General features: G+C 46.6%; 2 protein-coding genes across 8 annotated transcripts in view; both read right to left on the bottom strand.

Annotated features, from left to right (window-relative positions):
• LOC105022096 (protein TANC1) overlaps positions 1-10670 on the bottom strand; it is a 41510-nt gene extending 30840 nt beyond the window's left edge. Inside the window, exons 1-4 of one of the 3 annotated variants that reach the window (XM_010890230.5) lie at positions 10438-10670; positions 9946-10036; positions 6044-6247; positions 4811-4903 (exon numbers count right to left, since the gene is read on the bottom strand). In XM_010890230.5, coding sequence (XP_010888532.3) covers positions 4811-4903; positions 6044-6247; positions 9946-10015 — 367 coding nt within the window. In that variant the 5' untranslated portion in view covers positions 10016-10036; positions 10438-10670. The remainder of the gene's footprint in view (positions 1-4810; positions 4904-6043; positions 6248-9945; positions 10037-10437) is intronic. The other 2 variants (XM_020042360.3, XM_034289500.1) reach the window with 2 other exon arrangements.
• Positions 10671-10721: 51 nt separating this feature from the next.
• pkp4 (plakophilin 4) lies at positions 10722-26846 on the bottom strand. Of its 5 annotated transcripts, none has more exons than XM_010890229.5 (21): positions 26606-26846; positions 25907-26070; positions 23925-24043; positions 23728-23765; positions 23097-23237; positions 22350-22534; positions 20871-21480; positions 18882-19067; positions 18561-18777; positions 17504-17636; positions 16722-16935; positions 16196-16379; positions 15733-15850; positions 15396-15584; positions 14541-14714; positions 13436-13586; positions 12913-13190; positions 12635-12755; positions 12268-12399; positions 11998-12071; positions 10722-11892 (listed from the first exon to the last, which is right to left on the bottom strand). In XM_010890229.5, the coding sequence occupies exons 2-21, from the start codon at positions 26051-26053 to the stop codon at positions 11623-11625; spliced, it is 3681 nt and encodes a 1226-aa protein (XP_010888531.3). In that variant the 5' UTR covers positions 26054-26070; positions 26606-26846; the 3' UTR covers positions 10722-11622. The 5 variants fall into 5 exon arrangements, with proteins under 5 accessions (XP_010888531.3, XP_028972362.1, XP_028972361.1 ...); XM_029116529.2 differs by having other exon boundaries at positions 23103-23237; XM_029116528.2 differs by having other exon boundaries at positions 23097-23234.
• Between the last annotated feature and the right edge of the window lie 134 nt (positions 26847-26980).

The following is a 26980-nucleotide window of genomic DNA, read 5'->3' as shown; positions in this document are numbered from 1 at the left end:
GCAGAGGCTGTGGCATTCTCGGTCCCTGGCTGCACGACTAAGGGAGCTGTGTGTGTGTGTGTGTGTGTGTGTGTGTGCGCGCACCGACGTGTGTGTGCTCCCAGTTGGTTTGGGAGACGGGCGTAGAATCTCAATGAGCTCAGCTCAGCGCTGGCCTCCAGGAGAGGGCTAGGCGCCTCCGCAACGCCTCCGCCGTGCCGAAGCAAGCAGCCTCGCCCGCGCAGACCGGGCCGAAGACGAGCAGCGCGTCCACACATCAGAGAGACGGGCCTGACGCCACGACCTCCAACTCATCAACAACCCCGTAGAGACCCAGGCGTATGGGGGCGTTCCCGCACGGCTCCGCTACACCGAGGAGTTGCTGGTGTTTGGTCGGCTGAAATCTAAAGGCCCGGGTTCTGGTAGTGGAGGTAGGGTTAGGAAGCGGGCCGATACACAGCTCGCTAGTCTTTATTCGGAACCCTTCTGGGCTTAGACACCTCCTCCTCCTCCTCCTCCTCCATCTCTCCACCAACTCACCCTCTCCACACACCACCCATCCCTCCATCGGTTCACCCTCCACCTCCGTCCCCCAACTTCCTCATTCTGTCCCTCTGACTGTCCCTTCGCCAGGACACTCGCACAATCCATTAACTCTTTACAACGGTCCCCTGACACAATGTAATACAGGAAGTAAATAAGAGATCACAGTCGCCACCGCCATCTGCCCTCGGTTCCCCCCTTACAGTCACTCAACTGCTTTCATGTCTCAGACCAGGGGTCATAATGAAAGGAGCTGACTGGTTAGATGAAGGGCAGGCACTAGCACTTCTCCTACACCGCAGAGATCACACACAAGCTGATAATCACAGACAGACAGAGACAGTCAAATACATGGGCACAGACAGAAAACGGAAGGAAAGACAGAGACAGACTGAAGGTGCTTTGTAACTCAGGGGACTGGAATGTCTGCCAGGGTTCTGTCTTTCTAGAGATACCGGATACAGTACTATAGTTCACATCTATACAAATTACTAGTAAAGTTAAAACTGGTGAACAATGTCAGATGTTCTGAATCAACACAACAGCATAACATTTTATCACTGTGCTTTATGTTATTGCACAAACAATACCACTGAGGTTACATTAAAACAAAATATTTAAATCATCATGAACATTTGAGATTCAGCACAGATTACTGCAATTATTAAAAAATCCTGCAATTTTGCAGGTCATCTTTCTAACGCTGCGCAGAAGACAGAGGACTCTAAAAACAGAACTGAAATTGAACCGAACTTGAGAACATGAAAACAAAAGCAACGTTACACAGAAAAAAATAATCCAATCAATAACCGATAAGACACATGAGGAAGGAAGAAACCAAAATAGGAATGGTGCTAGTGCCTGCCATTCATCTAACCAGTCAGCTCCTTTCATTATGACCCCTGAGGAACACAGGGGAGGGCGATAACAAAACTTAACAGACGTCCGTGCTCTAAATGAGGGAGAGTGGGGGAGTGGTTGGATCTCACTGGCATGGCAGGCCTGCCCTGCGAGGACATGACAATATTCAACATGCACAATGGCTCTGATTGGAATATAAATAATGTATAGTTACAGTAGCTCAATGTGGCCTTGTATGTTCCTAGAAAACACAAATGCTGTGACATTAGATTGTAAAATTGTCTTCACTTTGGGATTTTGGAGGTTTTCAGCATATTTGTAGTGTTACCAAAGCAGTAATGTGTTTGGTTGACAACACAAGCAATTGTTGAAAATTGGCTATAATTATGACATAAGTATCTGGTTGAAGTTTTACCCTAATTTATTTGATTTCAGTGCTGGCTGAAATGAGAACATTACAGTTGTTAATTTCTTTTAAATCCATGTGTTTCAAACATAGATTCAATGTTGAAACAATGTGAATTGAACTAGTCTGTGGTCACAAGGTGACCTTTGTTAACGTATTCGTTTCAATTAACTGTACAAAAAATATATTTGTTTATTTAGACAATATTGATAAAATTCACCTTGTGTTTCGTGTAAGGTCTCTGTACACGAAACACAGACCTTATTTGAAGTGGATCTAAAAATCCCTTCTGGAAGATTATGAGCAGTGTAATAATGCAAAGAGATGCTTTTCCAGTTACGTGGCTTCATCCAGATTATTACTATTTCAGTCAATGACAGGCATTCAACATTTAACCCCAACCCACTTTTGAAAATCGAAATGTAACCATCAAGTTCTTAAACGATAATAAAATAGTCATAATGGGTCATTTTCACTATGCTGAATTGGTTGTTGGAACTTGGAAAACAATTTCCCCGAGATAAGCACCACAGACTAACTTCTCATGCTGAAAGCCTCTCTAGTGATTAAATAAATCTAACCACCCTGTCTGCAAACCACAGCTCACCCTCACGAGCTAAAATACATTTCAAAAGCTGACGGAGGAGAACAGAGAAAGCAGGTGAGCAGCCTAATGCACGGTTGGAGACGTGTCTCACTGGTGGTGGAGGTGAACCGGAGAAAGCACTCTGATCGGAACGTGACATCATGCTCCGAACTCTGTTTGATATTCTCATCGGCAAACGGAAACATCACATATACTCACACTATGGTTTGGTGTTTGGTTCCCCACTGGGCAGTGCCGTATTCCCAGAAGAAAAATAGGATTCCTCACGGTTCTTCAGAAGGGGTGACTGTTCTATGCAGAACCCTATTGAACCTTTGAGCACTTTAATGGTTCCCTGAGGTTCCTTGGCACTTTTAGTGATAGTTAAAATGTAGGAGATGAAGTTAAGTCATCATATATTGGCGCATTGTTTCCTCACAACTCTTGATGAGATCTGTGAGTAAGTGTCATTGTAGTTTATAGAACGGGCCAAAGGTTGTTCAATCTAAACCCAGCACACTTCAAGGCACTTTGGTAAAGCAAAGATTTACAAAAACTAAATTCATCAATTGTAATTCTTATTCGACAGGAATGTTGTTTTTTGTGCTAAAAAGAATAATGATGTGGCTTTGATATTACTATAAACACCACACTGGGTACACTAATACTTTTTTTTGCCTACTTTACATTTGGCTGCTTACATAAGTGCTACTCGAGCTAAAGTCAAACTGGGAATTTTTTTTTTTTTTTAAACAAACCAAAAACCTCAATTACACAGTTGTTGCTTGGTCGTTCATTTCATTTAAATGCACTGATTTTGGCACCTTGAGAATTACAGGGACTTCAATAGTTGAGGATATTAATATTGGATATTTACCCAGGCCTCCTAAGCATTCCTTCAGTTTTAGTCAAAGTGAAAATAATGAGTAAATAATAGGTAAATCCTGTCCTCACAGGAATCTGCTATTCTTGCAATCCCAGATGTTTTTGCTAAATCAATGTCCCTGCATATCATTTGAGGGGTTACATATGTGACCAATCACTGAATCAAAGTCTAAAATAACTGCATTGTTTTTACTTTAAACCAACAGATCCCCACAGCACAAAAGCAGAGCTCATAATTTCAACCATTCATCACACATTCACTGCAAAATATCACTTTGTGATCAACTGGACAAAAAACATTGCATATTGCCAAAGCATTTTTGCCTGAAGAAATCACAAAAAAAAAAAAAATTGGAATCCTAGAGGGACAGTCCATTTCAGAAAATCCTCAATGAAAGATGTAATCTGGGACTGTCGAAATTAACAAAACACTTATTTTATACCTTCCATTTTGGCTGGTTTTGTAAAAATGTGTAGAATCAAAGCTCAGTTAGCCCTGAATCTGAAATTACAGAAGTTTGGGCTGACATAAGGCACAAAACGGCATGATATAGCACACCATTTTTTGGGGACCCTAATTGAGGGTACCATCATAGTTGTAATCCCCCTATTGATGGAACAATGTTATCATCATCATACAAACTGTTTAAAGTAATTAAGCTACTACTACATCATTAAACTAAAATGAGATTTAGAAATTGAATCCAGACTTCATTCATTAAGTAAAATGTGTTTTTTTTTCCAAAATGCCATGCCCATGAAGAGAGAGTGTGAGCTCTCAGATCAATGGATGAGAATCAGCCATTCTCATCCATTGATCTCCGGTGCCCAACTGATTTCTCACCCAAGGTAAAGAATCCATAATGAATCCAAGCATTCAGATCCAGCCTTCAGGGTGTGTTTAAAAACAAATTCATGCTATCTAAAACAAGGCTGATCTTGAACGCGTACCAATGAATCCCCTTACATATCAGTCTAAACCCTCTGACCCCCTCGCAGGACTTTTCACACATTCCAAGAAGGCGCATTTAACTGAGTTTGTAATAATTGCGGCGCAGAGCAAATGCACCAACATGCCGTAGCCGCTGGATATGCGAAGCAGAGGGAGAGGGGAGGGGCTTGGCAAGGAGAGGATGGGAGGAGGCTGAGGACAGTCTGTGATGCCCGAGGGTTTAGCCTCCAGCCCCTCAGGCCCCTCCAGCCTCTCAACACAGACAGCTGCGCAGGAGCCGTCAGGCATTTAAACTCATTGTTACTTAGGCAGGGCATGGAAATGCCCAAAGCCCTGCGTGTGAGCATCCACACACACACACACACACACATTCACACAGTACTAAGAGAACTCTAGAACCATGGCAACATGTGTTGGATGCAAACTAATGAGGACCGCAGCAACCCACTGACTTGAACCTACACAGAGATGTTTCCTCCTATACCTGCCCAGTTCCTCTCTCCTCCGTTAGCCTTTCAGCGCCGCACCTTCACCTCTTATGTAAAGCCCTCTGAGCAGAGCGGGCACACCCCGACGCAACTCTCACACCGACACTCACCTCTCTGAGAACCCCGCCTGTCGTTCAGAGCGAAGACGAAGGCATCGCCGGGAAAAGAAGGACTCTCTGCATACTCCAGCTTTCTGTAGAGACCTTCAGTAAGAGCCACGGAGAAAGAGTGTGATGTGGAGGGGAACAAGAAAGGGAGGAGAAAGCGAGAGAGTGAGCGTGAGAGAGAAACACAGTGGGGGGGGGGGGTGAGAGAGAGAAATAGAGAGAGAAAAATAAAGACAGATTAAACTCTTCCAGAAGGGATTTGCAGTGGGTGAAATTGAATTTCTCCCACGAGTTGGATGAAACCAGCATAAGCTCAGATACATGCGGTGCGGTATAAACTCTGATGAAATCAGTTCAAATATCGGCAACACGCTTGTCTGTGTGTGTGTCTTTCTGTGTGTGTTTAGGGTAAAAGTCCACACTAATTCTGTTGAGCTACAGCTTGTTGCACACTGCCACCTAGTGGTCCTCAGTTAGAACACCAAAGACGCGATCTTCGGGCTGGGTCCTTAGGGGAGGACTGTCGGGTTAGCAGACAGGATGTTCAACTGTAGACCAAACCTGTATTAACCTATATTGGCGTTGGAGTCGCCGCTGCATGCTAACCCCCCCCACACCCCCCACACCCACCAAGAAAAACAGAAAATAAAAGCGCAGTAAAAATATTTAAAAAGCCAATGACTCGAGTTATTAAAGTGCTAGTCAGCTTAATAAAACTTCTCCCAGCCTTCAGTCTCTGGGGATACTGTGAGTTGTTGTTATTATTGACGTACAGTATGTCGGACAAGAAGATTTGGATTATAATCTACAATATCTCCCGGGGGAAATAAAGAGCTAGCAGTGTAATTAGCCTTGAATCAATCAATAGGCATTCACCGACCGTGATATAAACCCACTGGGACGAAAAACTAGGCAGAGCAATCACAACCAAATCTTCACAAAGGGTACCCAATGGCCTCTTACAGCCAAGCGGCCTACTGAACAGAACATTATGATGAAGACGATCGAGAGCAGGACTCGTCGCTTGGCTAGCAACGAACATAGCAACGGGAAAAGTAAAAGAAAATTCTGAAAGTATGTTTGTGTTTGCGGTTTATCTCTCTGTCCGTTCCTCTGTGTGTGTGTGTGTGTGTGTGCGCCTGTGTCAAGGACTGTGTGTGAGAGTGTGTATCTGTCAGTGCCTGTGTGTGTGTGCGCGTGTCAATGTATTTCACAGCAGAACAGCTGTTCAAGTACCTGGGGACTTGGTGCTCATGTGCGAGGGTATGAAGGACTGGCGAGGGACCAGGGGGGAGGAGGGCAGGGAGATGGACTCCCCTTTGGCGAGCTTTCCCCTTGGCCTCTCCTGGAGGTGGTGGGCACGGCCAGGCTCCTGGTAGTGGGTCACCCAGGAACGAGTACCCCTTCTCTGGATACTGTGGGTGTGGTAGTCAGCCACTACTGCCGCGGGAGGAGAGGTCCACAGAGTGGGAGAGGGGAGGTCCACAGAGTGGGAGAGGGGAGGTCCACAGAGTGGGAGAGGGGAGGTCCACAGAGTGGGAGAGGGGAGGTCCACAGAGTGGGAGAGGGCTGAGAATGAGGAGCTCAGGGAAATAAAAGCTCAAGACAGAGACCAAATGCCCCTGAAGGAAGGAAAACTATAATCAGTAGTAAGGCCCTAGAAAAAAGTTTATCTGGAAAGTTAAACAGGATCTTCACATACATGTTTCTGGAGCAACAGAGAGGACCTCTTACTGGCCCAGGTATTTAAGGAAGGGCCGTTCCACTTTTGCCTCCTCCTCCCTCTGCTAAATTGAATCAGTGTACAGTTGACCTCAATGGTATACATGTGTGTAGCAGTTAATGGCCCCACTTGATGCATAGAGTAGTGATACCATAGCCAAGTCCTGCAACAGAATCACATTAGAGCAATCCATTGACATGTGCGATGGTTTACACATTAACCCATATCCTGTGAAAAACATGATCAAGATGGATGGATGTATGATCCATGCCAAACAAGATCATTATAGAAAAGATAATCCGCATGGATGCTTACATGTATAAAGCCCAGGTTATGGACTAGGTAGGCAGGGAGTTGTTACAACTCACTCATAAGCAGTTTACAACTCTGGGCCTCTAATAGTGATACAAAGTTTTCCATTCTCCTTCTCTGATTCCTCTGAGCAACCCTCCAGGCTACATGCACATACACACACCCCCCGGCCTTATGGGAAACGTATGCTGCTCATCATTTAGTCAGGGAACAACATGCTCTCTCAAGGCTTTTAACCCAGTCATTTCACAGGATGTACGGGTGTTCCCACAGAACTGGCCAACTAGGTTCAACAGTGGGAGGGGGGAACATCATTCAAAATCAATTGCAAAAGATTGTTTGTACACAGGAAATGTACCACAACTAAGCCTGAAAATGTATCTCATTTGCTAATAACAATACCTTCATTGACTGATTACATTATTACAATATTACAGGGTCTCTTATTTTATTCACAGGGATACTTGTGAAAAAAAAAATTATAGGTTAAATATTTTTTGTTACTGAAAACGTGGGGGGGGGGCAAAAAACAACAACTCCTAGACTCCCCCGTAGTCAAATTCTGGCCTAAACTATTCCACATACTCAGGTACTCAAGTTTGATGTACTTTTCCACCATTTGGTCTTTATTTCAGGAGCAGAATGCCTGGTGGCACAGTAGATGTAACTTGGCGTTTAAAAAAAGACTGACACACTTCTCAGAGTTTAAGCGGGCCAACATTTGATGCATTAAATATTTGATGTGCAATATGCTATCATTGTACCCGTCCATCCACATTGTGGGCACCAATTTCTCCAATCGGGTTCTGGGACACAAGACATAACTGCTCGTTGTTGTCTTACAAAATGGAGCTAACTAGCATGACTACTGGAAGGCACAAAGAAGCAAAACCAGAGACATGCAATGGAAACACACAGGGCCCAGCATCGATCTGAATAATGGATTATAGCCTACCAAAATAGAGGTATTACTAAAATTACATAATTCTAGAGATCCCGTAAGCTGGTGGCAGGATGTGTTGTGCCTAAGAAAAGCTCTTAACCATGGTGTATTGGCCATATACAGGATAAAAGTAGAAGAAATGCACACCTTAGTTGACGAGGTGCTGGCTAAAGGGTACGGAATGGAAACAAAATGAATGAAAAAGCTGCACACTCTAAACTCAAATGCATATCATTTTTTAATAAGACCAATGTTTTCGACAGACACGCTGTCTTCATCAGGGTACAATGAAAAACACTGCAAATCACATGCTTTTATAGGGTGTTGTGGGACACACACAGGTGCTTGTAGTATGTCAGTCAGGGAGATTATCTAATTGGACAATAAAGGAGTAGTGTGTCAAAATTGGATAGGGAAACAAAATGAAGAATAGATATATACAAACAAGAATACACCAAAGGCCACAATGGCACTAAGTTGTATTAATAACCAAGAGTAAACCATGTTAAAAATGAATACACAAATCAAAGAAATGGTTTCAGATCATAACCAATATTAAGACCTAATGGAGCGAGGGTCCTTAAATTAAAGATCCAAGCCGCCTCTCTTTTTAACAATACATTGTGGAGGTTGCCTCCTCTCCTAGGAAGAGTGACATGTTCAATGCCTGTATAGTGGAGAGACGCAATAGAATGATTCATCTCAATGAAATGAGAAGCAACAGGGTACGTCGTGTCAACGACTGTTGGCTCCTTTACCTGATAGAAACTATAAATGCAATGCCTGCGCTCAATGTAAGGGAACCTTTAAACATCCCCAAACAGGAAAACCTATCCCTATAAAAGGTGTAATCACGTGCGCTACTAAGGCTGTCAGTTATTTGTTAACGTGGCCTTGTGGTAAGCACTACGTGGGCAAAACAAAAAGAGAATTAAAGGTTTGTATCTCTGAACATCGTAGCACCATTAGGTGTAAAGACACGACGTACCCTGTTGCTTCTCATTTCATTGAGATGAATCATTCTATTGCGTCTCTCCACTATACAGGCATTGAACATGTCACTCTTCCTAGGAGAGGAGGCAACCTCCACAATGTATTGTTAAAAAGAGAGGCGGCTTGGATCTTTAATTTAAGGACCCTTGCTCCATTAGGTCTTAATATTGGTTATGATCTGAAACCATTTCTTTGATTTGTGTATTCATTTTTAACATGGTTTACTCTTGGTTATTGATACAACTTAGTGCCATTGTGGCCTTTGGTGTATTCTTGTTTGTATATATCTATTCTTCATTTTGTTTCCCTATCCAATTTTGACACACTACTCCTTTATTGTCCAATTAGATAATCTCTCTGATTGACATACTACAAGCACTTGTGTGTGTCCCACAATACCCTATAAAAGCATGTGATTTGCAGTGTTTTTCATTGTACCCTGATGAAGACAGCGTGTCTGTCGAAACATTGGTCTTATTAAAAAATGATATGCATTTCAGTTTAGAGTGTGCAGCTTTTTCATTCATTTTGTTTCCATATTGGCCATATACAACACCCCTGTGCCTCATAGATTTAATAAAAATACACAGTAACTGTAACTACTATTGTGATATCACTTTAAATCATATACATGTATACAATATATCATGACTCAAATGATCATAATTTGTGGGTCAGGACTGTTTAACTCTCCCCAACTTCTCATGACACACTTTAGACCTAACAGGAACATACAGCATTGGGACACGGCATTCTAACCTTAATTAGGCTAATTGAAATGGCTCTATGCTCAAATCACTGGGGGACAGAAAATTCAGAGCAGCAAAGTAGCTACTGTCTTCAAATAGGGCGAGTCCAAATGATGAGGATCGTTTTCACTTCACAAGAGACACTGACTGATCCCTGTTCATTTACAGACACCACTGTGAAAGTGCAGATTCCAATATCAAACCCCATGGTTCCCGGAACCAGACTGTTCAAGCTATTCCCGGAACCATCTATCAGTAAGCTATTGATGATAATTTGCCGCCCCTGCCTTTTATGAACAACATTCATTGACACCATTAGACTCAGTGAAAAGGTTCATTGTGTCTATTAGCGATCTGCCGCTGTCAGTATCGGTTGTAGTGGCGCTGACAGGGTTAGGTACCTTGTTTTCTTTCTCACCTTTTTTAACTTGCTCCTTCCGACTCCTCTTGTCTTCTTTCCTACTCCACCCAAATACTGCTTTAAACATGGTAAATTGATTCTGGGAATTCTGTGGAAAATTGACAATAAGATAAACAAAATTATTGCAAAAATAATGTAAAGCTGGTCACAAATTCCTAGAGAAGGAAAACCGTTCATGGGAAGAAAACGATGAGTTACCCAATGTATCGGACAGTGGTCTAGGAGTTAAGACCTGAACAAGACGGAATGTGAAATATACTAGTAAAGATAAACAGACCCAGGCATGTCAACGTGATAGGATTTCATGTTAACAAAAATAACACTTGAGGTTCAAATCCGTACAAATTCCTATACGTGATAATGGTAAAAATATGAAAAATAAATGGTGAACTATGTAACGGGTTTGTAAAGACCTAATACTTAACGTATCTCGAAGTTGTCTCTGAAAACATCACATGTTAAAGTACAAACAAGCAATACACAACATACCTGTTATATAGATAAGTCACGTTTAGTCTGTTTTTTTGTCGACGTTTCTTCAAAACAACGCACGTCCTTCCAAAGCTCTTGCAATGTTCATGGCGTAAGCGAAGCTGTGATCCATCCTTCTCAAAGTTGGTGTTGCTGATGAAAGGCTATAATCATGCGCTCTCTGTAAAGGGTGGACGCGCCCTCTTCGAAGTAAAAAATGTTTGGATGACACAAATCATCACAGACACCACCTGAAATTCCACCCCACTGCTTATTGAATAATTAAATCTTAACGACGTCTGTATCTTTCTTAGTGTTGACGTCCTTTTAATCTTCATATATTTCGGTCTGACACGTGGCACATCTCCACCAGTGTTGGACAACATACAACAGAGCGTTTTAGGAGAATCACAAAGAAACAATAAATAAATAATATTAAAAAAAGAAAACACTAGACACACACCATATCATACACACGGGTCTACACGTTGAGTACAGCAATGTTCTGTAACAAGACAGTGTCACATTTGAAATTTTTCTGTACAAATACTATTTGACATTTCACAGTTATGACTTTATGATATATATTTGGCCAACATACAAATTATTTTTTACTCAAAATACAAATCGATAGGATTTCCCATCTGGTTATAGTTTATTAACCAGTAACCCTGGTTAACCCAGAAGCAGACTCACATACAATTTATATTTACGTAGTCTATTCCCAAAATATACATTTATCAGGCCCATTTATTTGATGGAATAAATATTATCTTAATTTGTATATTGAGTAAACTATCCCTTTTTTGTTTATTTTCATTTCTTCCAACTTCTCCATTGTTCACATCTTCAAACAATATCTGAGGATCCTGGCTGCGTATCCAGTCAACCTCTCCTTTAACTCAACAGAACCTCCCAGCTGCGGAGAGAAGACTTGAACAAAATCTGCTATAATAGAACACCTTCTTTGGCTGACATTACACCACTCCAGAAAACAACAAGGTATTTCGCACAGCACAGTACACACCCCAACCCCGACAAACACACACAGACACACAAACGTTCGAGTTCTCCCAGACCTCTCTCTCTCTCTCTCTCTCTCTCTCTCCCCCTTACACACGCACACACCCTCTCCTCGAACACACGCGCATACAGAACACCCATTGGACATAAGTGATGATTCTGCCCACAGTTTCTGCACGCCTAAACCCAAGAGTCAGGGGACCCGGTGTACTGGTTGGCCCTCTGAGAAGGCCTCCTGGTGGTGGAGTAGAAATCCACGTAGTTAGTGGGGTTGGATTTGAGTCTGTTGGATTGAGCCGTGTTGTATCTCTCTGTCGAGGTCGCGTCGCCCGCAGCGTCCAGGTAAGGCCTGGGTTCCTCACCTCTGTAGCCTTGCGGCGATGACAGGTACATTCTGTAGGTGTTGTAAGTCTTCGTTTCTGGCTCGTCGGCGTAGAACACATCTCCATGCTGGAAAAACATATAGAGAATGACGGTAAATAGGATTAATTTAACTTTATTGTATTAGGTCATCTTATATCAGGTTCTGCAGCATTGAGACATTTCGTTCCTTACCTGGGATCTTGGATAGTCCTCTCTTGTTGGGGAGGAATAGGACCCAATGAAATATGGTGTTTGCTTTTCTGACCCTATAAATACAAATTCAGAATTCTTACAACCGGCTTTAAAAACATTCAAGCAGATAATCAACTGACATCTTTATTCACCCATGTCTTCGGGGTTTTGTTAAGTTGTGAAACATGAAATGCATGAAAAACAAGAAAATGTAAAGGCCAATGAAAATGCACTCGGCGACGGCTACAAGACGATGTAATCGACGCTCACCTGTATACTGATTTTTATGTAAACTGTTGTCTCCATAATAGGTATCGAGTTGCATAGATGACTGAGCCTTCTGGTAGTTAGAGCTGTGTCTTCTGAACCCCAACATGGCAGGAGAGGAAGTTGCACTGCCACCTGGGAAGACGTAACCATGTTTCATTCAAAGAATCTATTGTATTTGAGAGTCTTTTTTTACATCAACTGTTCTCTTAATGTGCAACAGAGTAACTCTGTCTATACCATAAAGAGCAAGCTGAAGCTCAGTGCTATGGAATAACTGAAGAAGATGAAACCTTGAGAGGAACCACACTTAGAACAGAAGGTCCTTTGTGGTGCGTGTTGATAAAAAATGCTGGCGGAGTGCTCTCACCTGACTGGTGGAGAACCGGGGACAGCTGTAAGGTACTGGAGGGCAGGGTTGGTTGAGACCGGTACCTGTCTCTCTCCAGAGTGGACACAGGGGTGATGAAGTGCCCATGGTGCCAGCCGTCCTACAGCACAGACACAACCAACACCGGGAGGTTTTACTTGTTTCGCCGTTGGCGAGATCAGTTCCGATTTCCCCAAGGCAACCGGGGGCAGTCTCGACTGTTGACGTTAGTTCACAAAACGAGGACACCGAACCCACCTAAAACACAGGGATCTCACCTGCTTGTAAAAGGTGCGCAGGTCCTTATACTGCCACAGTGCGTTGAGCACCTGAGCCGCAGTCTTCACCACCTTCATGGAGTAGCCCTTCCCTCGACCCTGGCTGATGTCCACCAGCTTCTCGATGCCGCCCGTGTCCGCCAGGGCCTTGGCGTTCTCCATGTTCCTGCTGGTCACCTCGTGGAGGGTGCAGCAGACCGACGCCACCGTCTCGTCGGACAGCAGGGAGGGGCTGCCCCCGGGGAGACGGTTCACCAGGTCTCGCATCGCGTACTTCCCTGTGGGGCGGGGGGAGGGGTAGGGGGGGGGCGTCAAGACAGCGAGGAGCAGTGTCATAAGGTATTTGTCCGGGTTTGTGTGCGTACTTAACCACAGAACAGGGACAAACATTTCTCAATAACATGGTTACACGAGAGACGAGTTTAGGATACGGTTTTGGGGTTAGGGTTGGGATTAGTAAAAGTAGGGCTGTCAACTTCGGCGTGCCCATTTTGATAAGTAAGTAGACGTGTGGGTGTCTGACCTATGAGCTCCTTGTTCCTGCTGTCCAGGGCCATGTTCCTCAGAGCAGTGGCCACAGAGCAGACCACCCTGTCGTTGTCCATCCTCAGCAGCTCCACCAGGATGGGCAGACCCTTCTCTTTACGCACCGCCGCACGAATGTAGGCCGCAAACTGGGGACACACAGGGTCACCGCAAACACACAGGATCCTGCATTAAACTAGAGGTGTGAATGGATCGCTATTTTTACCGTTAAAAAATATAACAATAGAGACAACACATGGATGTCAGTCAGGTGTGGCTAACTGGATAATGTGACCTGTATCTTCCAGTTGTCTCAGTCAGGTGTGGCTAACCGGATAATGTGACCTGTATCTTCCAGTTGTCTCAGTCAGGTGTGGCTAACCGGATAATGTGACCTGTATCTTCCAGTTGTCTCAGTCAGGTGTGGCTAACCGGATAATGTGACCTGTATCTTCCAGTTGTCTCAGTAAGGTGTGGCTAACTGGATAATGTGTCCTGTATCTTCCAGTTGTCTCAGTCAGGTGTGGCTAACCGGATAATGTGTCCTGTATCTTCCAGTTGTCTCAGTCAGGTGTGGCTAACTAGATAATGTGTCCTGTATCTTCCAGTTGTCTCAGTCAGGTGTGGCTAACTGGATAATGTGACCTGTATCTTCCAGTTGTCTCAGTCAGGTGTGGCTAACCGGATAATGTGACCTGTATCTTCCAGTTGTCTCAGTAAGGTGTGGCTAACTGGATAATGTGACCTGTATCTTCTAGTTGTCTCAGTCAGGTGTGGCTAACTGGATAATGTGTCCTGTATCTTCCAGTTGTCTCAGTCAGGTGTGGCTAACTGGATAATGTGTCCTGTATCTTCTAGTTGTCTCAGTCAGGTGTGGCTAACTGGATAATGTGACCTGTATCTTCTAGTTGTCTCAGTCAGGTGTGGCTAACTGGATAATGTGACCTGTATCTTCCAGTTGCCAGCAGTCAGGTGTGGCTAACTGGATAATGTGACCTGTATCTTCTAGTTGTCTCAGTCAGGTGTGGCTAACTGGATAATGTGACCTGTATCTTCCAGTTGCCAGCAGTCAGGTGTGGCTAACTGGATAATGTGACCTGTACCTTCCAGTTGCCAGCAGACAGGTTCTGCAGGGACCCAGCGGAGCCCTCCAGGGTGGCAGGGTTGGAGCTCTCTGCCAGCAGGCTGAGGTAGGGCTTCACTACGGTCGGGTGCCACAACATCTCCGGTCCTCGCGGAGGCTTTCCAAACCCTGGGATGGGCCCCACACCGTCCCACTGACAAACAAAATGAAGGCCATGAGGCAAGCAAGAGTCACTTGGTTAAAATCAGAGAAGAGAATAATCACTATTGAGGATAATGTTATTCGTCAATTGACTATAACTAGCACAACTGTCTCCAAGCACCTTCATTACAGGTGAGGGAGTGAGACTGGATATCACGAACCACACCTAATCAGAACACAAACCGCACCTTATCACACCAACTGCACCTTACCACACCTGAGGATAACACCAACCACACCTAATCATAACACCAACCGCACCTTCTCACACCAACCACACCTGAGGATAACACCAACCACACTTTATCATTACACCAACCGCACCTCATCACACCAACCGCACCTTACCACACCTGAGGATAACACCAACCACACTTTATCATTATACCAACCGCACCTTATCACACCAACCGCACCTTACCACACCTGAGGATAATACCAACCACACCTAATCATAACACCAACCGCACCTTATCACACCAACCACACCTGAGGATAACACCAACCACACCTTATCATAACACCAACCGCATCTTACCACACCTGAGGATAACACCAACCACACCTAATCATAACACCAACCGCATCTTACCACACCTGAGGATAACACCAACCACACCTTATCACAACACCAACCGCATCTTACCACACCTGAGGATAACACCAAACTCACCTTATCATCCAGCCAACCCCTCTTCTTCTTCCTCTTCTTGCTCCAGCAGAGGTAGTCCAGGTCCTTGCTGGGGGATCCATAGCCCAGCAGGACATCCAGTTCCTGGGTCCCCAGCAGACGGGACGAGGGCATCTCTATCTCCAGACGGTAGGACAGGTTCCTCAGAGTACAAACACAGTTCTCCACAATCTGGCGGAGGGGGAAACATTCAATTATGCACACACACACACACACACACACGCACGCGGAGTGAAGATGACTGTTCTAATTGTAGATCAAATAGAGGGGGATTCTGAAGAAGGTCATTGTTTCTGGAACTTGGTGATAACAGTCCCACCTTGCTGTCAAAGTCAGAGGTGTGAACGCAGGCCTTCAGGACGTGGAGCAAGGAATCCACCAGGCCCTCACAGCACCTCAACTGGCCCCGGGCCTCCTCGCCCGCCGAACTGAGGTTCCTGGGAGAGCACAACACACAGGTCAACGCGGTAATGACAGCACGACACCAACACACACGAGAAAAAAATGTATCCGGTGGTATTGTGGAGTCTTGCACGACGTCCTCCACATCACAGCCCCGGAAATACCCGCCTTTCCTGGAGGCCCAGGCACTCCCTTCCGACGGAAATCACCGGTCAAACAGGGCAACGGGAAATTCGGGGATTTCTTCCATCCAGGAAGAAAATCTGTTGACGTTGCCTCAAAATGACCGACCTAAGGTCGGTGTCACACTTAACGCATCGGCGCGCTGATCCTAGATCTGCCGTTATGGTGGGGGGGGGGGGGGGGGTGCCTCCTCTCACCTGAGGCAGCCGGTGGTGTTGCGCAGCAGCAGAGAGGAGTGGAACTTGAGCTGGGTCTCCTCCCTGTAGCTGGAGCTGCTCCAGCCTGAGTGGGGGGTGATCACAGTGTTGGTCAGGGTGCTCAGGGCGTCCCTGACGATGGTCATCTTGACCGCGTCGCACGACGACAGGTTCCAGAGCACGCCTGTTGGAGGGACGGGACGGGCCGTGGGGCGAAAGTGAGTAGAGGATGTGGGTCTAGTGGGTAGCCATCGTCCTGCAGTATCTCTTGTTGTTTCCAGCAGTGGTTGTACCAATAACTGATTAACTGAGTTTTAAACGCCCACTAGTGAGTTATGTGTCATTCCACCTAGCTTCTTCTAAGTCACTCTGAATAGGGGTGTCAGCTAAACGACTAATGTAGACTAGGAATAAGTTTCAATGGATAATGTAAGCAAAAAGGCAGTTCTAGAAAAACAACAAAGATGAAAGACCCAGCTACTGAGAAACGTACAAAACTCTGTTAAACAGATGGACAGAGGCATACCAGTGACCAGTTCCCTGACTTCATTATCCGTGGTCTTCCTCAGCAGTCTGAGTAGAGCAGGAATGCCCCCAGAATTCCTCAGGGCCACCTTGTTGTCATCTGTCGCTTTTCCGTAGACCAGGTTCCTCAGAGCTCCACAGGCACTCTTCTGCACCTCCATTGTCTTGTGCTCCAACAGATCCACCAGGTGCTGGATCCCCCCAAGGTGACACACCTGGTAGGAGAGGGTCCATGTCACACACACGCCAGATGGGGACAACTGCAATCAAATCTAGAGACTTTTCGTTAAAAACTGTCAACTTAGAAGCACATATAGTAGATTCCATCTGGCCCTACACACCAGCAAACTGGGTTTGTAAAAGACGGAGACAGGAACAGAGACAAAGACAGGAACAGAGAGAGGAATAGAGACAGGAACAGAGACAGGAATAGATACAAAAACAGGAACAGAGAGAGGAATGGAGACAGGAATAGAGACAAAGAGAGGAACAGAGACAGGAACAGAGACAAAGACAAGAACAGAGACAGGAACAGGGACAAGAATAGAGACAAAGACTGGAACAGTTAAAGGAATAGAAACAGGAACAGAGACAAAGACAGGAATAGAGATTGGAACAGAGACAGGAACAGAGACAGGAATAGAAACAGGAACAGTGACAAAGACAGGAATAGAGACAGGAACAGAGACAGGTATAGGTCAGGTACAAAGAGAAAGGCAGGTAAGGGGACAGGAACGAGGAAATAGACAGGTCAGGTCTGGGTGGATGGACAAAACAGGTCACCTCCACTTTGATGTGGTTGTCTCCATAGCACAGGTGCTGGAGGTAGGCCGCGGCATTGGCCTGGACTGAGGGGAAGTGATGCTGCAGCATGTGGATCACCTCAGGAAGTTCAGGATCACGCCAGCCAAACTCCCTACAGGAGGCAGGGGGAGAGACTGCTCATTCACTCAGGAACTACCAGGAAAGATGTAAGTCAAAATGTAAGAGTACTTTCAGACAAGTTTGATTCTTAATGCAAATTGGTCTGGATAAGACCATCTGCCTACTGACTGAAATGTAAATGAAAAAGTGGCGATGGTTTTGTTCAATATAAGCGAGCACGCTTCCTCACGTTACACGACAATCGTCTCATTTGCAAGAAATGTATTCCCTTTGAGACTGATGACTGAATAATTATAGTAATTTGTCTCGGTTCGCTCTTTTCAACTTTAAAGCTAGGAATCTTCAAAAAACTAAACTCAATTAGAAACAATGATGTCCTTGATAATCTTTCAATCAAGTTATGGGATTTATTTTCACTGTAATCAAATCAGAAGATCAATTTTGCCATGTGTTACTCTAAATTAGTTATACTCTTATTCAGTTATACTTCTGGCATTGTTGGATTGCTCACATTCTATCAACAGGCATATGTCACAGCCAGTCACCAAACTGGAGGACAAGTAATAGTTTGAAAAACGTTTACACTACAACTGCAAAAACACAACGGACATTATCTGCAATTACTACCTTCTTCCATTTGGGACAGCTTGCATAAAAACTAGTATGTTAACCAATGCATTATTATAACAAAAACTTTCATATGATTTCTACTACTCTGAAACACTGAATTGTTTTAACATAGTCATAACCTGGTCCATAAAGACCTTTTCTGTTTTATTTTAGGACACATTGAGAATATCAAAAGTGTGGACCTGATAATAATATCATAAATAATATTAATAGTTAATGATAATAACAATTAAAAGTATTTCAATCAAATTGAAATCTGAGTGGTTAGGGTCTGCATTTTGTATGGACTGAAACTCGTGAAAACAGTTTTGCTCTGTGTGAGTACCTGGGGTCCTTATGCATACTATCTATGGAGGGGGACCTGGTAATACCCCTGTCGCCTAGGCCGGAGTGTCTGGAGAAGGACGTCTCATCGGGCAACTGTCCCGGCTGGGAAACCCTGTACGAGTCCGCGTACAGCGCCGCCGTGTTCAGCCCGTAGCTGCTTCTTTGGTACGCCAGGGTGCTGCAATGGCTTGTGGTCCTCTGGAGGGTCTCCGCACCTGAGAACACAGACACGTTCAGGGCGAGGCCGTGTGCACCGACGCCCCCCCCCCCGGGCCACGCTGGGCGGACGACCAACCGGAGCGGCAGCGTGGCGCAGTACCTGCGTGTCTCCTGTAGATGGCCTGCTGGGATCCGTGGTGGGCGCGCGCGCGGGGCGGGCTGGGATACGGGGGGCTGTGGAAGGCCCGGTCGTCGTAGACGGGCGTGATGTGGCAGTCGGGGGACAAGGCCATCCTCATGTCCTGGTCCAGTGGGCTGTGCTGGGTGGCATAGGAGCTATGCAGGCCTGGACACACACAGCAGACCGTCACCTAGACGCTGAGCGCAGCGCGCCACCTGTCAACACTGGCATTTGGGACGGCGGCGACGGAAGGCGAAGACGCCGGGTTATTTCCTTCGCCAACCGCACGTTAGCGTTGAACCTTCCACGACGTTTAAAGGTCTCGATATACTCCGGTTTCGGAGGTGTTCCGTATGTACGTACGCGAACACTACGCTAGCGGCTTTACTAACATACTCCACTGCGTACTTTCGGTCTAAACGGATATTTAAAAGCTATGACCACAAGGAGGCAGTGCGCGACAGAACATTTTCGACCTGCCCGGGAAATACCTTGACAACAGCCGATGTTTGTACAACCGCAATACAGATGACGACAGAGGAGGAGGTACTGTTATTAATGTCGGTCTTAAGAAAACGACAAAAAAAAGAGCGCCAGTGACGCCAACTAAGATCGTGCATTTCACCATAATTAAACGTCTTCACCGTGTACTACTTCGTTGTTTCAGTCTCGCAGAGCCTCAGAGGATCTTGGGTGTACTGCCCCACGATTTCCGCTTGTATTGCACCTGCATATGCGTACCCATCAAGGCCTTTGGAGACGTGGGACAAAGCACGGCCCAAACGTATTCAGGATATGCGTGGCAGCCATCCTGTGTATGCGCACGCGCACTTAGCATGAAGTACATTTGGGGCCTCAAGTCTTCAGTGAACAGATTTTAAATGAGGAATTATAGGCTGCACTGTCTGAGAGGAGGAGCTACGTTTCACTGAGATTGAGGGAAGGGAAGCGTCAAGGTCCCGGATCGGCTCTGGTCTATTGTGGAACCTCTTTTGAAAGCTCAGCCTATTGAGGTCCACTGAACAGCCTCAGGTCAACCAAGAGCCCCTGGATCGCCGTGCTTCAGCCTAACAAGCTATGAAAGGATACAGTTCTCTGGGGGCCACTTGAATCTCTATTTCTGCTGTAGATGGGAGCCAAGCTGCTTTTAGGATGTTACACTGACACTAACACTGAAGCAAGGCAGTGCAATGAATCAGCCTGAATGTGTGTCCTAAATGCCCAACCCCCCGTTCCCTTTATAGTACACTAAACAGTAGAACAATATAGGACACAGCCCCTGGATGAGGGATTAATTTAGCAGGCTATGTGGGTCAGTGGGGCAGAGTGGGCTGAGCGGAGGCAGGATGGATCAGAAAACAAATCTCTCCGTCAGCACAGCCCCAGTGGACCTGGAGTTGGGAATATTTGTATGCTATTTTATACCTGACCTGGGAAATCAATATCTCTGTATAATCTGTGAGTTGTTACGTGTGTTTGTGAGCGTAGGACAGGAATTGGCGGTCGAGCTAGAAGAGCGGTGACAGGGAGTTGCACTGCGGAAGCAGAGCCCTGGCCCAACGACTAGCAGGACGCCCAGCTGAGACGCTGGCTGTTTTTCACACAGGGACCTTCAGAGAGGCTCGTCAGTCCACCAACTGTCAAGTGTACCGAAACGGCAGAAAATCTGAATCGGCCAGAAACAACCAACTAGGTGTTTTGTCGTCTTACTCCTCCTGCTGGTGACCCACCCAACCATGATGTTGTTCCATCCTTGGAGTGTATAAACACTGTCTGCGCCATTTAACTGCGGGAGACACTCACTCCCTGGCTTACGTTCGGGTTTAGACTGAGGGTTAGGATGTTGGAATTACGCCTAGGCTTAGTTTCAGGGTTTAGGGGGAAAACATTTCGGACACCCAAACGGTCCTCACAGGCAAAAGAAGCGCGCGTTTCCGTGTGCGCTCGCGTCCTGCTGTGTGGACTAACCTGTGAGGCTGTCGGGCCGCGACAGGGGTAGGGCGGTCCTCTCGTAGAGCCCGTAGGAGTCGTGTCCGTAGGGGAGGGCCTGGGCCCCCTGGCGGGGCAGTGTGGACCCGTAGTGCTGCGGCACGGCCGTCATGCAGGACCTCAGAGGGGAACCGGACACGCCCCTCCCCTCCACCAGGGACACGGTGGAGCCCAGGCGCCCGGAGGCCCCGCCCGGCCCCGCCGCCGGCCCGGGGGGCGAGGTAGCATGACCGGCGCTGCTGGGCCGGGGGCTGCTCCGGACCGGTGAGCCGCCGCCGTTCCCGTTCCTCTGGTGGGTGGGGGAGTAGGGGGAGGTGGCGCGCTGGAAAGACGGGGCGGTGCCTGAACCCGGAGGGTGGGGCGGGGGGGAGGAGGAGGAGGAAGAGGAGGGGGGCATGGAGGTCCTGGGGAAGATGCTGGCGAGGGGCTTCGGCTCGGTGAGGACGGGCGAACCGTAGGCGCTGCCGCCCTGGGAGGTGCGGAGGGAGAGGCGGGAGGGGGACACAGAGCCCCCGGCGCCACACACCGGGGACTGGCCCCGGGAGGAGAGAGACCCCATCCTCCGCATCACGCGCCCTGACACCGAGGCCTGGGGGACGGGGGGGGGGGGGGACAGGTGGAGTAGGGGAGTTGAGAAAGCAATTACATACAAGACCAAAAACAAAGGCAATTTGTCCTGTGACGCCTCTGGTCAACTTTAAATACCATTAGATTATAAACGCAAACGCAATGAAATGACAGTAAACAACACAGATTTAGCGAGTGCCTTGACGAGACGGCAGCTTGTTGGGCTGTTTTTTGAAGGGGTGAGGTGCGATGAAAGTGTCAAGATTAACGGTGTTTTGCACTGCATGCTAGTCATAGACAGTGGCAGACTGAACGGAATTAGCAGGTGACAATACAGCAAATGACATCTAAGGAGATTTTCAGTGGCTACCCTGATAGCCTCGTCATAGTCAAGAACTGGCAAGATGGCAGTTCTTTGTGAGGGTATGCTCAGAAGAAAATGGAGCCCAGATCGTCCAGGTGATTTATTAGGGTCTAGGTTATGCAACTCCTTTTGCACTTCATATCGGCGTTATTGGCTGAAAGGAGAGCTCTGATGGTGGCACAGGGGAGAGTGCTGGCTGCAGGAACAGGCAGGTAAATTTAAATGCAGGACTACCCCTGACACAGGGACTGTTGAAGCGCTCACCAACTCTAGCTATGTCTACATAATGATATTTAAGTGCTGTAGGCATCCGATATTTTTAATAGAAAATATCAATAGATTATACAATGATCCAGAAAATTTTTGGGTCAGAACCACAGGCAGGAAAATGTATTTTAAGAAACACATTTTTAGTCGTCCTCGGAAATAACAAGCAGTGCGCTGTGAAAGAAGTTGCACCACGTTGCATTGGGAGCAACTTGCGTCAGGTTTGCTTAAAAATGCCAAAGGAAATGTACATTACTCACCTGTGTGGAAGCCTGTCCCTCGGCCCAGGCACTCCTGCTGTGGCTGGGGCTTCCCCTGGGCCCGTTCCCTGACAGCACGTGTCTGGGTTCTGACAGAACCACGTTCTCTCTGCTCACGCTGTAGTAGCTCATACTGCTGTCCTGGTAACCACTGTCAGCGTGTGACGTCAAATGGGCCACAGACACTGCGAGACGGGAGAGGAGATTGGATGGGGTAGTTGAGAGGATGATGATGACCAGGAAGTGGAAGCCGAGGACAGAATTGTATTCAACTTTGGGTCTACCATTGCTCCGCTACACAGTGATAAAGCATTCATATTATCAGTGCATTCGTGATCAATACGCCGTGTCATGAACTTTGGCTATTTAAATGCAGTGTATTTTTCAACAACTACTGTATTGCGCCTCGTTAGTTTAGGATATATACTGTGCATTTTATGGCCAAATGACATCAATGGGTACATAACAGTAGTCAAGCTCAACTACGTTACTCGTGTCCTGTATATTTTGTAATAGCTTTAGTTTGATGTGATTCCGCCACTTTTTACATGTCAATGGATCTTCTTCCTTTTTAGTCAAATAATTTTCGGTAAAAAAATTGTTTTACTTCAAATCATTCCTGTAAACTCAAAAGGAATCAGCCAGTGTAGACTACATCCAGTACTAAAAATGATATAGGATTTTCTTGCTAATTCGCAATAGAAAAACAACACTTGGTTGAAAAAGAGGATGGAGAAAGTATCCGACCCTCACTGTCATGCAGGGACACCCTCTCTGGTTCAGGGAGGTACAGTGACCCTTGACCCTGGTCTGCTCTGAAGAGACGAGAGGGGGAGAGAGAGCTGTCCATCACAGCAGCCCGGTGTTCTGCTGTGCCGCACGCATCTACTGACACACAGAAGAACACAAGATGTGGTCACGTCAAAACCACAAAATGCCATCAAGATCAAATCAGATTTCATGGTTTGCTTTTAGATTGTACCTCACAGGTGACTGACAGGTGGACATACCGACCCACCCACTGATCCACCCACCCATGGACCCACACACACACTGACTCACCCACAGACCCACCCACTGACCCACCCACACACTGACTCACCCACACACTGACTCACCCACAGACCCCACCCACAGACCCACCCACTCACTGACCCACCCATTGACCCACGCACTCACAGACCCACCCGCCCACGGACCCACCCACCGACTCACCCACTGACCAAACAAACGACCGACCCGTCTACTGCCAGTCGAAACTGACCGACCTGTGGACGAACAGAGCGGCCCAGCAACCCGAAACCCGTGGACGGCCGGACCCACCAACCAACCAAATCATCCACCCATCCAACCCATTTGAATATGGGAAGGAGAGTACCTGCAGATCTCCAAGCAAAGGACTTCTCTGATGAGTCACTGTGAAGAGGGTGGATACAGAACAGAGGGAGGAAGAGGGGGAGGAGAGAGACATCAACATTTACATTTACAATATAATCCCTTGTGTGTATTCCTGTGTGTGTGTGTGTCTTCCTGTGTGTGTGTGTGTGTGTGTGTATGTGTGTTTGTTTTGTTTACCTGCTGCTTACAGCATCATCACCAGGAGACTCAGCTCCCAGCAGGCATCTCTCCAGCTGACTGGCCACGATCTGACGCTCCTCTTCCAGCTCCCTGGTCAGACGCTCAAACTGGAGTTCCTATGGCAACAGGGAAGGGACAACAAGTAGAATCACACTTGCCATATGACACGTTTCTTTCACTCGCAACCTCCGTCGTGTGAACCAGAAACCACAGTACACAGCCCTCGGCATGCTGGGTCAGCATACGTCTTAGTGCATTTTGACATTTAATACATGAAATATGTATGGCCCGCTCCCAAAGAATTAGTCCACGACAAAAAGAGGCTTTGTGGTATTAGGGTCAGCGACTCAGCGTTATCTGGATTCATCAGTCAGATTTGACGCATCGGAACAGCGTCTCGTCTGAACAGTGCCGCGCGTTTGTTCAAACAAATGTCACCATATCAGGCCGAGTGGAAAAAACCCTTCAGGGGCTACTAATGTCCAAAGTGTACAAAAGTTGTTTTGTTTTTAACCGGGGACGAGGTAGCATACGGATGAAAGACGATGAGGCATCATCGTCCGGTACCCTGGCAGCCAGCCAACCAGGGTGAAGTCCTGCCAACGACCCCTCCTCCATGCCAAGCAGCGCCAGGCTGGGTCTGGTACTGAACCAGCTGTGAGGCGCCCGGGGGGGGGGGGTCACTGACTGACCTCCCATTGTCAGCGGGGGCACAATGCGCCGCTGTCGAGTTTGGGGGCGTCAACCCCGGAGCTTCTCGCGGTATTATGAAGACCGGATGACATGCAGACCTCGGGCCAGAGGGGAAACGGCCAAAAGACCACCAAGTGCCAAACACTCACATGCGTGGAGCAGGCATTCTGTCCATACACACACACACGCCACATAATTACTGGGCTTAACCAAGCACATCCCACAACAGACACGCTCAGGGCATGAACATACACACGACAGACAGACACACAACATAAACACAACAGACACAGAATAAATGAGAGGGAAAATAACATAATGCTACACACACACACACACACACACACTCCCTGACAGCTGTGTAACAGTTTGACGCTTATTAGGGAGCTCCATGAAATACACAGGGGACAGCGGGGTGATGTAACTGGACTGAACCGGCCTGGTTGGCCGCTACTTCAACTCCTCCTTCAAATCGAGATTAGGAAAGAGCCATGGACCCTTCTAGGAAAACAAAACCAGCCGAGCACAGCCCTGCTTGACAATAACGGGAAAAAACACATATTCGTTGTCTATAGATTGTGACTATATTCTAAATAGAATGTGTTACTGTCTTGAGACTTTTGGCACAAAATGGAGCCCATTAATATTTACCGCCTTTGACTGGGTTTACCTATTCAGTTCAGCTGTATACCGGATTGTCTAATGTACACCAATTAACATTCAGCATGAGAAAGACGAAAGTGCACTGTACTTCTTCATACTTAATACATAAAGCTCAAATGCACACTTCTACTGCGAGAGGGGGGGAAAAAAACACGCAAAGAAACTGACTTAGCCTCAGGATCAAATTATTTTAAAATTGCGTTTTCTTTTCATCTATTTGAAAGCTAAATTAAATCTTGAAAGTCCCATGCGGCTAACACACCAGCAGTCAGCGGAATATATGTAACAGTGAGGTATAGCAGGTTACATATATCTGTTAGTGGCTTTACAGCACATCTGACGGAGCAACGCTCTCAGCTGAGGAGAAAACACTGCTTGATCAAAAGAGAAAGTGATCTCCTGGAGGCTCCCTGGATTAAAAGCTGAACGGAACAGGGGACAGGCGATATAAAATACAAGATTGTGAGGGAAATAGACTAATAGAATTAGAAGAAGCAGAAAGAGAGATAGAGATACAGACCAGATGAACAGAGACAGCAAGGCAGAGACAGGAAAATAGAGATAGCAAGAAAGAGAATGAAAAAAGGGGCTCACATCCATCAGAGAAGAGAAGGAGGCCGTACCTGTTCTTTGACTGAGGCCAGGAGGTTGTTAGTGGTAGTATCTGCCTGGCTGTGCCCACTCGGTCCCTCTCTGGCCGGCAACGACCTTTCCCCCTCCCCTGGCCCCTCCTCTTCCATCTCTGCTGCCCGCTGCTCCGGCGATGGCATCCTCTACCGTGGCTTCCCTGTGGAGACAAGCCCGGTGCCCATTATGTACACAATCTGTTACTGTCCGGCACAACCGGACAAGGATTGCAGTCACTGCAGGGCCACTTGCTTGCTATGTCATTTCGCTACCTTCTCTTAGAGCGTTTATGCACCAGCGTGACAGACCACGGGAAGCAGCGGCAGACCACTTCAACTACAAAGCTTGTGCGTACAGAACAATTACTACAGCCACCGTCCCTGGTACGACAGCGGCTCCGATGCAAGGCGCTCCTGCAACACGCCAAGGCATTGGTGCAGACAGTTCAATGAAAATGGACTGTCAGAGGTCAATGCATCGTAGTGGAATGATTAGTCCACTGTCGGGTCCGCTGTAGTTACAAACATAGGATGGACACATAGCAAACAAATCGCAGAGCACAGATACAAACGTTCAGCTGAATGTGGTTATCAAGAAGGTAAAACATCCGTCACTACCTAGCTAGGCTCAATTGAAAGCAATCATGCAATCCCGCAACAGCTGCTCACGAGGCACTGGCTAGTTCGATTCCTTACCTGCCAGATGTTGCTGCTGTACTGCTCGCGCTCAGACACTTCGGTTAGGAATCCATTTTCCATGCAACCGTGACAGCTTCACTTGACAATTGGCAGTGTCGCAAGGACTACATTTCTTGGTCCTTCCGTCAATTTTATTTTCGTCAATATTCCGCAAACTGGCGAATGTCAGTGTTATTATTTATTTATCTGCATTGCCTTTCCAAATTCTACCCAGCTACCGTGCATCATTGACTTCTGGGGCACCCACCCACGATTGAGGAAAGGTGTGACGTCACCATGCGGTTTGTATGCTAATTCGCGGGGATGGAAACTATGCGCCTTACAAACTGTTCAGTTGATATGTTGCAAATATCATGTTACATTTTTTGGGGG

The sequence above is a fragment of the Esox lucius genome, chromosome 22 (assembly GCF_011004845.1).
Source record: "Esox lucius isolate fEsoLuc1 chromosome 22, fEsoLuc1.pri, whole genome shotgun sequence".
In the NCBI taxonomy this organism is placed as follows: Eukaryota; Metazoa; Chordata; class Actinopteri; order Esociformes; family Esocidae; genus Esox; species Esox lucius.
This window is presented reverse-complemented; position numbering and strand designations above follow the sequence as displayed.

Bases quoted from the DNA above. Each gene is read 5' to 3' on its own strand.
- pkp4 (XM_010890229.5), bottom strand. From the start codon at position 26,053: ATGCCATCGCCGGAGCAGCGGGCAGCAGAGATGGAAGAGGAGGGGCCA. The intron at 24,044-25,906 runs GTACGGCCTCCT...CTGTTGCCATAG, and splicing joins TGGCCTCAGTCAAAGAACAG to GAACTCCAGTTTGAGCGTCT. The intron at 12,072-12,267 runs GTGAGCGTCGAT...TTGTATTTATAG, and splicing joins ACATAAAAATCAGTATACAG to GGTCAGAAAAGCAAACACCA.